The sequence below is a fragment of the Ranitomeya imitator genome, chromosome 2, assembly GCF_032444005.1.
Source record: "Ranitomeya imitator isolate aRanImi1 chromosome 2, aRanImi1.pri, whole genome shotgun sequence".
NCBI classification, from domain to species: Eukaryota; Metazoa; Chordata; class Amphibia; order Anura; family Dendrobatidae; genus Ranitomeya; species Ranitomeya imitator.
In genome coordinates, this window is record NC_091283.1 from 205,914,374 (window position 1) to 205,930,693 (window position 16,320).

At 44.3% G+C, this 16,320-nt stretch overlaps 1 protein-coding gene across 1 annotated transcript in view; it reads left to right on the forward strand.

Annotated features, from left to right (window-relative positions):
• The window catches only part of FBXO4 (F-box protein 4), a 31,547-nt gene extending 16,804 nt beyond the window's left edge, over window positions 1-14,743 (forward strand). Inside the window, exons 6-7 of the mRNA XM_069748525.1 lie at window positions 8,862-9,037; window positions 14,328-14,743. Coding sequence (XP_069604626.1) covers window positions 8,862-9,037; window positions 14,328-14,411 — 260 coding nt within the window. The 3' untranslated portion in view covers window positions 14,412-14,743. The remainder of the gene's footprint in view (window positions 1-8,861; window positions 9,038-14,327) is intronic.
• The last annotated feature ends 1,577 nt before the right edge of the window (window positions 14,744-16,320 follow it).

The following is a 16,320-nucleotide window of genomic DNA, read 5'->3' on the forward strand; positions in this document are numbered from 1 at the left end:
TATTCTATGGACAGATGAGACCAAGATCAACCTGTACCAGAATGATGGGAAGAAAAAAGTTTGGAGAAGAAAGGGAACGGCACATGATCCAAGGCACACCACATCCTCTGTAAAACATGGTGGAGGCAACGTGATGGCATGGGCATGCATGGCTTTCAATGGCACTGGGTCACTTGTGTTTATTGATGACATAAGAGCAGACAAGAGTAGCCGGATGAATTCTGAAGTGTACCGGGATATACTTTCAGCCCAGATTCAGCCAAATGCTGCAAAGTTGATTGGACGGCGCTTCATAGTACAGATGGACAATGACCCCAAGCATACAGCCAAAGCTACCCAGGAGTTCATGAGTGCCAAAAAGTGGAACATTCTGCAATGGCCAAGTCAATCTCCAGATCTAAACCCAATTGAGCATGCATTTCACTTGCTCAAATCCAGACTTAAGACGGAAAGACCCACAAACAAGCAAGACCTGAAGGCTGCGGCTGTAAAGGCCTGGCAAAGCATTAAGAAGGAGGAAACCCAGCGTTTGGTGATGTCCATGGGTTCCAGACTTAAGGCAGTGATTGCCTCCAAAGGATTTGCAACAAAATATTGAAAATAAAAATATTTTGTTTGGGTTATGTTTATTTGTCCAATTACTTTTGACCTCCTAAAATGTGGAGTGTTTGTAAAGAAATGTGTACAATTCCTACATTTTCTATCAGAAATTTTTGTTCAACCCTTCAAATTAAACGTTACAATCTGCACTTGAATTCTGTTGTAGAGGTTTCGTTTCAAATCCAATGTGGTGGCATGCAGAGCCCAACTCGCGAAAATTGTGTCACTGTCCAAATATTTCTGGCCCTAACTGTATAAGGGACATGACAAACATGTATATACTGAGGTGAAAATGAGAGGTGTGAGGTGAAAATGAAAAGGTGTGAGTGCAAAATGAGAGGAGTGAGGGAAAATAGTGGAGTGATCGGAAAATGACAGATGTGAGGTCGAAATGACAAGTGTTAGGGGGGAATGAGAGGTGTGAGGGAGAAAATGAGAGATGTGAGGGGGAAAATTAAAGATGTGATTGGGAAAATGAGAGGCGTGATGGGAAAATAAGAGAAGTGACGTGCTATAACTAACCACTGATATTTACTATGCCCAGGCAACGCCGGGCTCTTCAGCTAGTTTTGAATAAATCCCCAAGAGTGTCACCAGCAAAGCACCCCCACACCATCACACCTCCTCCTCCTCCATGCTTCACGGTGGCAACCAGGCATGTAGAGTCCATCCGTTCACCTTTTCTGCGTCGCACAAAGACACGGTGGTTGGGACCAAAGATCTCAAATTTGGACTCATCAGACCAAAGCACAGATTTCCACTGGTCTATTGTCCATTCCTTGTGTTCTTTAGCCCAAAGAAGTCTCTTCTGTTTGTTGCCTGTCCTTAGCAGTGGTTTCCAAGCAGCTATTTTACCATGAAGGCCTGCTGCACAAAGTCTCCTGGTCTCTGACCTGGTCTCTAATCTGAGCTGCTGTTAACCTGCGATTTCTGAGGCTGGTGACTCGGACAAACGTATCCTCAGAAGCAGAGGTGACTCTTGGTCTTCCTTTCCTGGGGCGGTCCTCATGTGAGCAAGTTTCTTTGTAGCGCTTGATGCTTTTTGCAACTGCACTTGGGGACACTTTCAAGGTTTGCCCAATTTTTTCGGACTGACTGACCTTCATTTCTTAAAGTAATGATGACCACTTGTTTTTCTTTACTTGGCTGCTTTTTTCTTGCCATAATACAAATTCTAACAGTCTATTCAGTAAGACTATCAGCTGTGTATCCACCAGACTTCTGCACAACACAACTGATGGTCCCAACCCCATTTATAAGGCAAGAAATCCCACTTATTAAACCTGACAGGACACACCTGTGAAGTGAAAACCATTCCCGGTGACTACCTCTTGAAGCTCATCAAGAGAATGCCAAGAGTGTGCAAAGCAGTCATCAAAGCAAAAGGTGGCTACTTTGAAGAACCTAGAATATAAGACATAATTTCAGTTGTTTCACACTTTTTTGTTAAGTATATAATTCCACATGTGTTAATTCATAGTTTTGATGCATTCAGTGTGAATGTATAATTTTTATAGTCATGAAAATACAGAAAAATCTTTAAATGAGAAGGTGTCCAAACTTTTGGTCTGTACTGTTTGTTCCCATCCTGGTATGTATGTCCCCCATCCTGGTATTTATGTCCCCCATCCTGGTATGTATGTCCGCCATCCTGGTATGTATGTCCCCCAACCTACTATACATGTCGCCCATCCTGGTATACATGTCCCCCATCCTGGTATACATGTCCCTCATCCTGGTATATACATCTCCCATCCTGGTATATACGTCCCCCATCCTGGTGTATATATCCTCCATCCTGAACCCATCCTGGTATACATGTCCCCCATCCTGGTATATATGTCCTTCATCCTGGTATACATGTTGCCCATCCTGGTATATATATCCCCCATCCTGAGCCCATCCTGGCATATATGTCTCCCATCCTGGTATATAGATCTCCTATCCTGGGCCCATCCTGCTATATGTCCGCCATTCTGCTGCTGTTCTTTAACGCATTAAAAAATCAATACTACTCGCCTTCCTCTGCCTCCATGACATGCGTTGTCCTCTCCTGTAGCCGGTGCAGAAGCCGGCAGGTGACTTGAGCGTGCAAGCGATGGACAGCGCATGGCATCACTACCGTGTGCCACCAGTAACGTGCATGCTGATGTCCGCTCCCGACCTCTGATTGGCCAGCAGCGAGTATTGTCACATGGGGCCCCAGGGAATCTCTGCGCCACAATGCATTTACCTGACTGTGGATACTCGGATGCACATCCAGATGAAATAGCTGCTGGCATTCGTGGGTCCCCTCCATCTCCGGCCCTGGACGCGGGCACACTCTCTGCGACCATGATCGTTAAACCCCTTGCGGCCGGACAGCTTCCTAATGCTAGTATCTTGTAATTTAACCCTGTAGCTGCAGGTTAATAGCGTTTATACCATACACTGGAAAACAAAGCTGCTCCTGAATACAGACCAGCTTTAAAGTGGATGTCTATCCCCTGTTATGGAGGCATTGTTAATAGAGAGAAGTCCTTTACGCATGACCCTGCAGGGAACATCTTCACTCACTCTGGAGGACCGGACACAGACCGCTACTGATTTCACCCATGTAATGCCTCGTTTGTCCTGCAGTGGCACTGTAGGACAGTTAAACCCTTGCCGCTATATTTCTCTGCAGCTGACAGCTCGGGATCCCATAAGTGGAATCTGCTATGATATGCTAGGATCAGCTTATTATCCTGGTACCATTTTCCATAAGGAAATCAAAAATAAAGAAAAATTTTTGAAAAAATAAATTTTTAAAAAATATATAAAACTTCGGATCACCCTCTCTTTCCATTTTGAAAATCAAGAAATACAAATGTAGAAATATTTACTATTGTCACGTCTGTAAAAGTCCAATGAAAATACCAAATGAACTACCCAGTATGGTAAATGCCTTTAACCCCTTAATCCCATATGACGTACTATCCCGTCCAGGTGACCTGGGACTTAATTCCCATGGACGGGATAGTACGTCATATGCGATCGGCCGCGCTCACGGGGGGAGCGCGGCCGATCGCGGCCGGGTGTCAGCTGCCTATCGCAGCTGACATCCGGCACTATGTGCCAGGAGCGGTCACGGACCGCTCCCGGCACATTAACCCCCGGCACACCGCGATCAAAGATGATCGCGGTGTGCCGGCGGTGCAGGGAAGCATCGCGCAGGGAGGGGGCTCCCTGCGGGCTTCCCTGAGACGATCGGTACACGGTGATGTGCTCACCGTGTACCGAGCGTCTTCTCCCTGCAGTCCCCGGATCCAAAATGGCCGCCGGGCTGCATCCGGGTCCTGCAGGGAGCACTTCCGGGTCAGGATCAGGCTGCAGCTGCAGCTCTAATCCTGCCCGGCTGTATGTCAGATCACCGATCTGATAGAGTGCTGTGCACACTGTCAGATCGGTGATCTGTGATGTCCCCCCCTGGGACAAAGTGAAAAAGTAAAAAAAAAAATTTCCACACTTGTAAAAAAAAAAATAAAAAAAAAATTCCTAAATAAAGCAGAAAAAAAAAAATATTATTCCCATAAATACATTTCTTTACATAAAAAAAAAACAAAAAAACAATAAAAGTACACATATTTAGTATCGCCGCGTCCGTAACGACCCGACCTATAAAACTGGCCCACTAGTTAACCCCTTCAGTGAACACCGTAAGAAAAAAAAAAAAAAAAAACGAGCCAAAAAACAACGCTTTATTATCATAACGCTGAACAAAAAGTGGAATAACACGCGATCAAAAAGACGGATATAAATAACCATGGTACCTCTGAAAACGTCATCTTGTCCCGCAAAAAACGAGCCGCCATATAGCATCATAACCAAAAAAATAAAAAAGTTATAGTCCGCAGAATAAAGCGATGCCAAAATAATTATTTTTTCTATAAAATAGCTTTTATCGTATAAAAGCGCCAAAACATAAAAAAAATGATATAAATGAGGTATCGCTGTAATCGTACTGACCCGAAGAATAAAACTGCTTCATCAATTTTACCAAACGCGGAACGGTATAAACGCCTCCCCCAAAAGAAATTCATGAATAGCTGGTTTTTGGTCATTCTGCCTCACAAAAAAATCGGAATAAAAAGCGATCAAAAACTGTCACGTGTCCGAAAATGTAACCGATAAAAACGTCAACTCGTCCCGCAAAAAACAAGACCTCACATGACTCTGTGGACCAAAATATGGAAAAATTATAGGTCTCAAAATGTGGAGACGCAAAAACTTTTTTGCTATAAAAAGCGTCTTTTAGTGTGTGACGGCTGCCAATCATAAAAATCCGCTAAAAAACTCGCTATAAAAGTAAATCAAACCCCCCTTCATCACCCCCTTAGTTAGGCTAGGTTCACATTGCGTTAATGGGTTAACGCTAACGGACAGCGTTGCACGGCGAAAATGTCACAATTAACGCCGTGCAACGGGTCCGTTAGCACAACCATTGACAGCAATGTGATTTTCAGGTGTAGCGCATCGCTAGAGCGTGCCATTTTCGGCTCGTGCTAGCAAGGTGCCATTCTTTTGTGGCGCGCCTCAGACGCTGCTTGCAGCGTCCGCGGCGCGCCCGAGGTCCGATCCCCGATCTTCCAGAGCGGGGACGTTAACGCGACCACTAAACACGACACCTAAAAAGACATTGTGTTAGCGCAATCCGCTAGTGCTAAACGGATTTCCCTAACGCAATGTGAACCTAGCCTTAGGGAAAAATAATAAAATTAAAAAAAAATGTATTTATTTCCATTTTCCGGTTAGGGTTAGGGTTAGGGTTAGGGCTAGGGTTGGGGCTAGGGTTAGGGTTTGGATTACATTTACGGTTGGGATTAGGGTTGGGATTAGAATTAGGGGTGTGTCTGGGTTAGGTGTGTGGTTAGGGTTACAGTTGGGATTAGGGTTAGTGGTGCGTTTGGATTAGGGTTTCATTTATAATTGGGGGGTTTCCACTGTTTAGACACATCAGGGGCTCTCCAAACGCGACATGGCGTCCGATCTCAATTCCAGCCAATTCTGCATTGAAAAAGTAAAACAGTGCTCCTTCACTTCCGAGCTCTCCCGTGCGCCCAAACAGGGGTTTACCCCAACATATGGGGTATCAGCGTACTCGAGACAAATTGGACAACAACTTTTTGGGTCCAAGTTCTCTTGTTATCCTTGGGAAAATAAAAATTTGGGGGGCTAAAAATCATTTTTGTGGGAAAAAAAAGGATTTTTATTTTCACGGCTCTGCGTTGTAAACTGTAGTGAAACACTTGGGGGTTCAAAGTTTTCACAACACATCTAGATAAGTTCCATGGGAGGTCTAGTTTCCAATATGGGGTCACTTGTGGGTGGTTTCTACTGTTTGGGTACATCAGGGGCTCTGCAAATGCAACGTGACGCCTGCAGACCAATCCATCTAAGTCTGCATTCCAAATGGCGCTCCTTCCCTTCCGAGCTCTGCCATGAGCCCAAACAGTGGTTCCCCCCCACATATGGGGTATCAGCGTACTCAGGACAAATTGAACAACAACTTTTGGGGTCCAATTTATTCTGTTACCCTTGTAAAAATACAAAACTGGGGGCTAAAAAATTTTTGCGAAAAAAAAATAAATTTATTTTAACGGCTCTGCGTTATAAACTGTAGTGAAACACTTGGGGGTTCAAAGCTCTCAAAACACATCTAGATAAGTTCCTTAGAGGGTCTAGTTTCCAAAATGGTGTCACTTGTGGGGGTTTTTAATGTTTAGGCACATCAGGGGCTCTCCAAACCAACATGGCGTCCCATCTTAATTCCAGTCAATTTTGCATTGAAAAGTCAAATGGCGCTCCTTCCCTTCCGAGCTCTGCTATGCACCCAAAAAGTGGTTTACCCCCACATATGGGGTATCGTCGCACTCAGGACAAATTGCACAACAACTTTTGTGGTCTAATTTCTTCTCTTACCCTTGGGAAAATAAAAAATTGGGGGCGAAAAGATCATTTTTGTGAAAAAATAAGATTTTTTATTTTTACGGCTCTGCATTATAAACTTCTGTGAAGCACTTGTTGGGTCAAAGTGCTCACCACACATCTAGATAAGTTCCTTAAGGGGTCTACTTTTCAAAATGGTGTCACTTGTGAGGGGTTCCAATGTTTAGGCACATCAGGGGCTCTCCAAACGCAACATGGCGTCCCATCTCAATTCCAGTCAATTTTGCATTGAAAAGTCAAATGGCGCTCCTTTCCTTCCGAGCTCTGCCATGCGCCCAAACAGTGGTTTACCCCCACATATGGGGTATCGTCGCACTCAGGACAAATTGCACAACAACTTTTGTGGTCTAATTTCTTCTCTTACCCTTGGGAAAATAAAAAATTGGTGGCGAAAAGATTATTTTTGTGAAAAAATATGATTTTTTATTTTTACGGCTCTGCATTATAAACTTCTGTGAAGCACTTGTTGGGTCAAAGTGCTCACCACACCTCTAGATAAGTTCCTTAAGGGGTCTACTTTCCAAAATGGTGTCACTTGTGGGGATTTCAATGTTTAGGCACATCAGGGGCTCTCCAAACGCAACATGGCATCCCATCTCAATTCCAGTCAATTTTGCATTGAAAAGTAAAATGGCGCTCCTTCCCTTCCGAGCTCTGCCATACGCCCAAACAATGGTTTACACCCATATACGGGGTATCAGCGTACTCAGGACAAATTGGCCAACAATTTTTGAGGTTCAATTTCTTCTCTTACTCTTGGGAAAATAAAAAATTGGGGGCGAAAAGATCATTTTTGTGAAAAAATATGATTTTTTATTTTTACGGCTCTGCATTATAAACTTCTGTGAAGCAATTGGTGGGTCAAAGTGGTCACCACACATCTAGATAAGTTCCTTAGGGTGTCTACTTTCCAAAATGGTGTCACTTGTGGGGGGTTTCAATGTTTAGGCACATCAGTGGCTCTCCAAACGCAACATGGTGTCCCATCTCAATTCCTGTCAATTTTGCATTTAAAAGTCAAATGGCGCTCCTTCCCTTCCGAGCTCTGCCATGCGCCCAAACAGTGGTTTACCCCCACATATGGGGTATCAGCGTACTCAGTACAGATTGTACAACAATGTTTGGGGTCCATTTTATCCTGTTACCCTTGGTAAAATAAAACAAATTGGAGCTGAAATAAATTTTGTGTGAAAAAAAGTTAAATATTCATTTTTATTTAAACATTCCAAAAATTCCTGTGAAACCCCTGAAGGGTTAATAAACTTCTTGAATGTGGTTTTGAGCACCTTGAGGGGTGCAGTTTTTAGAATGGTGTCACACTTGGGTATTTTCTATCATATAGACCCCTCAAAATGACATCAAATGAGATGTGGTCCCTAAAAAAAAATGGTGTTGTAAAAATGAGAAATTGCTGGTCAACTTTGAACCCTTATAACTCCCTAACAAAAAAAAATTTTGGTTCCAAAATTGTGCTGATGTAAAGGAGACATGTGGGAAATGTTACTTATTAAGTATTTTGCGTGACATATCTCTGTGATTTAAGGGCATAAAAATTTAAAGTTGGAAAATTGCGAAATTTTCAAAATTTTCGCCAAATTTCCGTTTTTTTCACAAATAAACGCAAGTTATATCGAATAAATGTTACTACTAAAATGAAGTACAATATGTCACGAGAAAACAATGTCAGAATCGCCAAGATCCGTTGAAGCGTTCCAGAGTTATAACCTCATAAAGGGACAGTGGTCAGAATTGTAAAAATTGGCCCGGTCATTAACGTGCAAACCACCCTCGGGGCTTAAGGGGTTAAAGAGAAAAATAAAGTACAAAACAATAGAACACGTCGATTAAAAGATGCAAAGAAAAAAAAAAAGCAAAATGCCGTATGTAAACCAGAAGCCCTCGCACAGCCCTATTACCGGTTACCGGTAAGTGATCGTCAGCACGTCATATTGACTACATATCTAAGATCTAGGATATGTGTACATGATTGAGGGGACGTCCCTTGCTTGTGACCCCATTATCCATCAGCAGGGGTTAAGAGCCTCTAATGCTCTGGTGGACTTTGTGCAACTGCGTATTATTACATGGCTGCCTGGTCACTGAAAGGGGAGCCTTGCAATACCAGTTTCTCCCTGTAGTGGCCACTATAGGGAAAACGAGCAGCTGCACAATGGCGATCAGGTAAGGTGATCATCTGATTTCCAATCTAAATTGATTGTTCAATTAAAAAAAATAAAGTAATTGTATTTGAGAACTTACACAATATTGGAGTGACTTTTTTATTTTTTATGCAGAGCACAATCGTGAAGATGAAGTTGCCCAGATCCAGGCGATGATGGATCCTCTTCACGGAGCACAGAGGAGACCTTTGTTGGTGTTAGCGTGTGTGACAAACCCTGGAGACAAGAGAATCCCTTGCGTCTACCTAGCCCATGAGCTGTGTCTCAACAAGCTAAATCGGACGTGGATGGTGAGAGTTGTGTTCAGAACAGATAGACATATTGATTTGTATCTGGGCAATCCAAGTGCAAAAAAAAAGGGACGCTCATCGTTAATGTGAGGTGCTCAGAAGTAAAAAATATCAATAAATTGTCAACTTCGGCACTCAAAAATTATATTGATTATGATATATACCAAAATCAGATCCAAAAGAATACAGATATAAATGTTTACAACGTTTCAACTTATTTAAGGCCTTCCTCAGGGAAAAATCTGTGTATGATAAACATCAATAATATAAATAGATCAGATATTATAAGCATATTACAACCATCCATTAACAAACATTTGCATAAATGGGACAAAACGTATGAGAGTTAAACAGCAGAAGTGACAACAACAGGAACATTCAAGTTCAGTTTCATCTCAGGAGATCGTGCTGCAGCGTTCAGGTGGCCATAGTGGACAGTATGCTGTGTGTGTCCTTATATATGTATGCGGCAGTGAGCGTCAGGTGCACTTCAGGGTCCTGGTGTGCCGGGGAGAGGTGGCGGTTGCGCATGCGCAAATCGGAAATAGACAGAAAAAGCCGAAAGGAAGGCCGAAGAGGGAGAATGCGTCCAGGCGTGGTTAAGCAAGAGGAAGTGCGCCTGCGTGTAAGTGCAGCGGGGGTAAGAGATGGTTATACAGAACGCAAGAAACAGCAAAATGCATATGCAGTGCATGAAACACGTTAATAAAAGGGAAATGAAACAGGGGGGAATAAAGGGGGAAGGGGAAAAAGCAGGGAATAAAGGGGGAAGGGGAAAAAAGAATAAAAGGAGGATATTATCCCTGAGGAAGGCCATAAATAGGCCGAAACTTTGGAAACATTTATATCTGTATTCTTTTGGATCTGATTTTGCTATATATCATAATAAATATAATTTTTGAGTGCCGAAGTTGACAATTTATTTGTATCAGGGCACTTAAATAACACAACAGCAGGGCTGGCTGGATTGGAAATCCTATCAGATTGTTAGTAGCCTGCAGGCTGGTTGTTTAGATGAATAACCATCAAAAATCGGAGTAAATGTCCATAGATATTCATTAGATTTTTATTAAATTATCAAAAAATACAGCTACAAAATATAAATATTAACAGATCAATACATCAATCTAAGACAGCAAAATGAGGGATGATGGTAGCAAAAAGATGGAAAGACACAGCGTGGATATACCTAATGCCAAAATACTTTCCTAAAGTGCATAGTGCAACTACTAAATGGGCCAGGGTCAAAGCCAGAGGCGGGCTGGGCCGGGTGGCAAAAGGGCAAGTGCCCCCCGGGCCTGTCTCCTCAGCAGCAGATGCGGGCCGCCCAGCTTCCTGCTGCCTAGAAGATGGCTTTTGGCAGTACACTGTGCTACTTTAATCCTGGTATTGGTGGCCGTCCGTCCCTGAATTGTAGACACGCCCACACTGCACACTGTGCGGCCGTGTTTTCTGATCTCTCACCTCAGCAGCGCGCTGGCCGGGATGCTTCCTCGTGGAGGACTGGAGAGCAGTCTGAGTCAGAAGAGATCTGCAGGGGTCAGGAGATCAAGGACCCGGCCGAATCCTGCGTCCTCTTGTGTCTGCAGTCCCTCTGAGGCACAGTGAGTGTGAGGATTTATTGCACCCATTTGAACTTTCATGCAGCCCAGGTCACTATCAGTGGAGTCTTCGGCTCCAGCGTCAACCGTTCAAGCTGCAGCAATAACTCCCAGTCAGGGTCAGACACAAGTATACAGTCATCCTGACTGCTCCTGAGCCTGACTCCAGGACACCATATATCATATATAATTCCATCCATTATAATGTGAGGTCCAGGTATAATCAATGCATATAACACTGCAGGCTTGTGCACATACTGTAGTATCTATCTATATACATAATTGTCTAAGGGGTACTTCCGTCTGTCTGTCCTTCTGTCACGAACGCGCGCCGTTACTGCTGCTATTAACCCTGTGTGTCCCCAACTATTTACTATTGATGCTGCCTATGCGACATCAATAGTAAAAATAGGTCATGTTAAAAATAATAATAATAAAAAAAAACCTGCTATACTCACCCTCCGCCGCCTTTCTCGCTCCTCGCCACACTCCCGGGATCGCTCCATTGCAAGCGGCAGCTTCCGCTCCGGTCCCAGGGCTGGTGTGCGACAAGGACCTGCCGTGACGTCCCGGTCATGTGACCGCGACGTCATCATAGGTCCTGCTCACACCAGCCCTGGGACCGCAAGCTGCCGCTTGCAAATGAGCGGTCCCGGGAGCGTGGCGAGGAGCGGCAAAGGCGGCGGATGGTAAGTATAGCAGGTCTTCAACGGGCTATAGGTGAGTATATGGTTTGTTTTTTTTAAAAGTCTCTATACTACGTGGCTGTGTGCTGGCCAAAATACTACGTGACTGGGCAATATACTACGTGGCTCTGCTATATACTATGTGGTTGGGCAATATACTACGTGGTTGGGCAATATACTACGTGGCTCTGCTATATACTATGTGGTTGGGCAATATACTACGTGGCTCTGCTATATACTATGTGGCTGGGCAATATACTACGTGGCTCTGCTATATACTATGTGGCTGGGCAATGTACTACGTGGCTCTGCTATATACTATGTGGCTGGGCAATATACCGTACTACGTGGGCTGTGCTATATACTATGTGGCTGGGCAATACGTGACTGGGCAATATACTATGTGGCTAGGCAATATACTACGTCGCTAGGCAATATACTACGTGACTGGGCAATATACTACGTGACTAGGCAATATACTACGTGACTGGGCAATATACTACGTGACTGGGCAATATACTACGTCGCTGGCCTCGCGTCTCCTCAAGATAAATAGACATGCTGCAGTCTCGAGAGACGCACTACATGTCCGTCTCGGCGGGTGATCCACGGGCATCTGTGCATGCATAGTGGGCATGGGATTTCCACTGTGCTGTAACATCAGGACATTGCGGATTAGACACTGAACAACTACACAGCGTCCAACCCGCAGTTTTTACTGATCTTGGGAACATATCCTTACTTCGGCTGAGGAAGAATGATGGGTACAGATAGTCCTCGATACAGTATGATGCAGGTCCCATATAGTAGATATAGTAGAATGCACTCTCCATGGTTCTTGATAGAGTATAATGCAGCCCCGTCACAGTATAATGCAGCCCCCAACACAGTATAATGCAGTCCCCCCATACACAGTATAATGTAGCCCCCCCACACAAACAGTATAGTGCAGCCCCCAGTCACAGTATATTGCAGCCCCCCACATACACAGTATAGTGCAGTCCCCCCACACAGTATAGTGCAGCAGGCACACACACAGCATAATGCAGCAGACACAGTAAAATGCAGCACACACAATATAATGCACACACAGTACAATGCAGCAAACACACACAGTATAATGCAGCAGACACACACAGTATAGTGCAGTCCTCCCTACACAGCATAGTGCAGCAGACACACACAGTATAATGCAGCAGATACACACATTATAGTGCAGTCATCCCACACACAGTATAATGCAGCAGACACACACATACTCACACACTATAATGCACACACAGTATAATGCAGCAAACACACAGTGTAATGCAGCAGACACAGACAGCATAGTGCAGTCCCCCCACACACAGTATAGTGCAGCAGACACACACAGTATAATGCAGCAGACACTCATACACACACAATAATGCACACACAGTACAATGCAGCAGACACAGTATAATGCAGCAGACACACACACTCACACACTATAATGCACACACAATAAGGGCGTCGTAAGCTACGTTCACATTTGCGGCTTTGGACGCACGCGTCATGCTTCCCTATCTTTAACATTGGGGACGCCTGTGCGTTCGTTTTCATGCGTTTCCGTGCGTTTTGCGACGCATGCGTCCTTTCGACGCACCTGGCAGTGCGTTGCAAATGCAACATGTTGCATTTTTTCTGCGTCCAAAATTTTTAAAAAACGCTTGCGTCGCACTTGCGTTGTATTTGCGTCGTCGAAACTTCAAAACCTCCATTGAAGTGTATTGGCAACGCAGAAGATGCAAGTACTTGCGTTGTTGTGCGTTGTAGGACGCATGCGTTCTTTACTGTAAAAATAGAGACACTGAAAATACCCTATATATTAATGCATGCGTTCTACTTGCGTCTTTCGTGCGTTGCGTCCACGATGCTGCGTCCAAAGCCGCAAATGTGAACGTAGCCTTAGTGTCTCATCAGCTCTACCGCTGGCACACTCTGAATCAGAGCCAGAGGGGGAGTGATGGGAGAGGTATTGTTACCTGACACACTCTCATCCATCACTGCTTTCAACTGTATCAGCCGATAAGTGGAAGACACTGAGCTCCTCTTACTCGGACCCCTGGAGGAGCGGGGGCCCTAGGCAGCCAACTGGTCTGCATGCCCCTAACGCCGGCCCTGGTGCCGACTAGAGTCTCGGACATCTCTCTGAGTAGCTGACTGATAGAAGTGGATGAGAATTTAGTTGGCATTTCACCACAAGTATCCCATCATTATTCCAGCTTCATCTTTTTATAACCTTGTTACCTCTACTCTCTTTATGAATAAGCCACAGGTAAACACAGTAAGGATGGGCTGCTGCCGATAATGGGCCACTACTGTGTGCTTGCCCCCCAGGCCAAAATTTGCCAGCCAGCCCCTGGTCAAAGCACTGGAAGGTTAACAACGTGAGTCATAACAATAGCTTAATCAGGTACGCAGAGCCATGCGCATTGGCTCAAAGACCCTCTAATAAAAGTAAATTAATACATATAAATGTGCTCAAATGACCTTACCCAGATACTGGCAATTAGGACGCTCCACGCTGTGGCCCCAACGCGCGTTTCGCGTCAGCTTCGTCCCCTTCGTCCCAGGGATTGCCTGACATAACAACGTCACGCTATCCTGGGGAGATCCAGTGCTGACACCGTTGGAACAGCGCCGTCACCGGAGGTGAGTATAGATGTTATTATTTTACTGGGAGGAAACATGAGGACTGAGAAAGGGTTGTCCAAGTAGTGAAAACCCCTTTAACCTAGTTAGACACGTAATCCAGACAGTCTGTACATGTGCCAAAATTTCCTACTACTGATCCCACTCTTAAGAGTTTGCTTGCTTTAGAGCACTAATTTGCACAGAGAAAGCCGGTGCGTACCAGTAATATATTTAGCGCAAATTAAGAATACAGTTAGGAACTTCCATATTCAAGACCCCAAAACAAAATGGCGATCACGGACCAATCTCGGTCACCTCTAAATGTCTCTAATTTCTCATTTACAGGTGCAAAACACAGAAGCTTCTACGCTGTCCGGGTTATTAGATGGCATCACGTGGATTCTTGCTGAACTTGGGAAAAAGATCTGAGCAATGTCAAATTTGGCAGCTGCAATTTTTCTTCAAATCTAAACCGTGATTTTTCTAAATCTGAAGCTAGGGATACGTGACGGCTTTAGTTTGCCTGCGACCCACATTAAAATCTTGCCACTACTACACTGCCTAAACGTTAACCTGCAGGAAGCAGGGTGGTGGGCGACCGTCCGAATCATTAGGGATACACTACGTCCCGCAGGCGACCAAAAGTCGGTGTACAAAAGTCATGTTTTTTTTTTAATTTTTCAGATATTATTTTTGTGTTTTTAAGTTGTCTGTTTTTATATATTTGTATGTGAATAAATGCATGTCTAATTTCTTATCAATCCCTTTTGAACTGTAATTTATATATTAAGGAAAATGTTATCTCAAACTGATATTAATTGGCTTTTGTGTCACTGCGTACGACCATGAAAACCCATCTAATATATGTGTGCGATACCTCCGCAAATGACGAAGATAGGGCACAGCAAACCGACATTGCTTTGCACATGTTCTGTCCTTTGTTACTTCTTTTAACTGCTTCAGAGTAAAGCAATTAAAGCAATTAATTACCGTGAAGCAATTAAATACGCAATGTTTTCTTTATTTAGGTGTCTTCCGCTAGGAAGCCACTCGACACTATAGTGGAAAATGAAGGGGAAAGCCACAGACAGCGGGACCACCACAAAAAACTATAACAAAGCCACTTCAGGAAAAAGACCGCCGGAGTTTTTGTGAAGCGGCCTAGCCTGGGAAATTTCGACCCCTCTGCCTCCGGAAAGACAACGTCTGGTGCACATACCCTTATAAATTCCCTGACGCGCAGTTCTTTTGCCGATGTTGCTTCCATAACCAGGGTGGAACTCTTTAGAGGATACATGAGGTTAACGCACCGTATGTTTCAGCATTCAACATCCCCGGGTCTGTTAGATTCCTAAACTCTTCTTGGGGACACTCAGAAGCAGGGACGCAGACAGTAAAGGGCCCCTGAACAGTATATGGGCCCTTTACGGTCCAAAAGCTCGTCCTAATGCATCTCTGTGTCCATGGCAGTGGCTGCTTGCTTCTCCGGTGGTGGCAGTGGGCCTCCTTGGCTTTGGGGCCGGTTGCCCATACATGTTAAATAGATTGTGGTGTCTGGTTACACGAACGCCTGCACTGATTAGCACTGCTTCACTTTCCTATTAGCAGTGCAGGTTTCCCTTGCTCTGTTATTGCAGTGGTTAACCAGTTCTGTTTATCTCTTAGAGCTCTCTCTCCTGATTTTTCACATCTATTCTGTTTGCCACTCCCATCTGGTATATATGCTCACCACCTGCACTTGGGACATGGCAGTGATAACTTCCAACTTCCTAGTTTGGAGTTGGAATGAGCTGAGAAAGGAGGAGATATTTGAGTGATGTTGGTTTGTGTGTTTCTCAGCATCCTTATTTCCATTTACTTTGCCTCCTTTCCTATATTCCACTTGTTTGTGAGTATTTTTATATGATTGCGGTTCTCTTTTATCCCTGTCTATTTTCCCTCTGTGTCTTCACACTAGAGCAGGACTAGCGTTCCTGTTATCCTACTCACCAGCCAGGGTGAAACTCAGGGTATGACAGGGATAGGAAGTGATTACTGTTCGAGGTGAAAGAACTCCTCTAAGGATGCTAAAAGAGCTCAGGGTGGTACAGGGCGAGAATCAAAGTTGCCCCTTATTTCCTTCTCTAGTGGCAGAGCCTCCTTTCCCATCTGTCTCGACATGCGCCGTCTTGTTCCATCAGAGACTTGACAAAGAGGCATGTCTGCATCTGGGGAATCTCTGTTCTGGAGACAGGTGTAAATCTCAGAGGTTGGACCTGCAATTACTAGACTTACTCCATATCCTGTTGATGACCCATTAAAGGATTATTTTAATTTCTACTTTCCATAGACGAGGTGG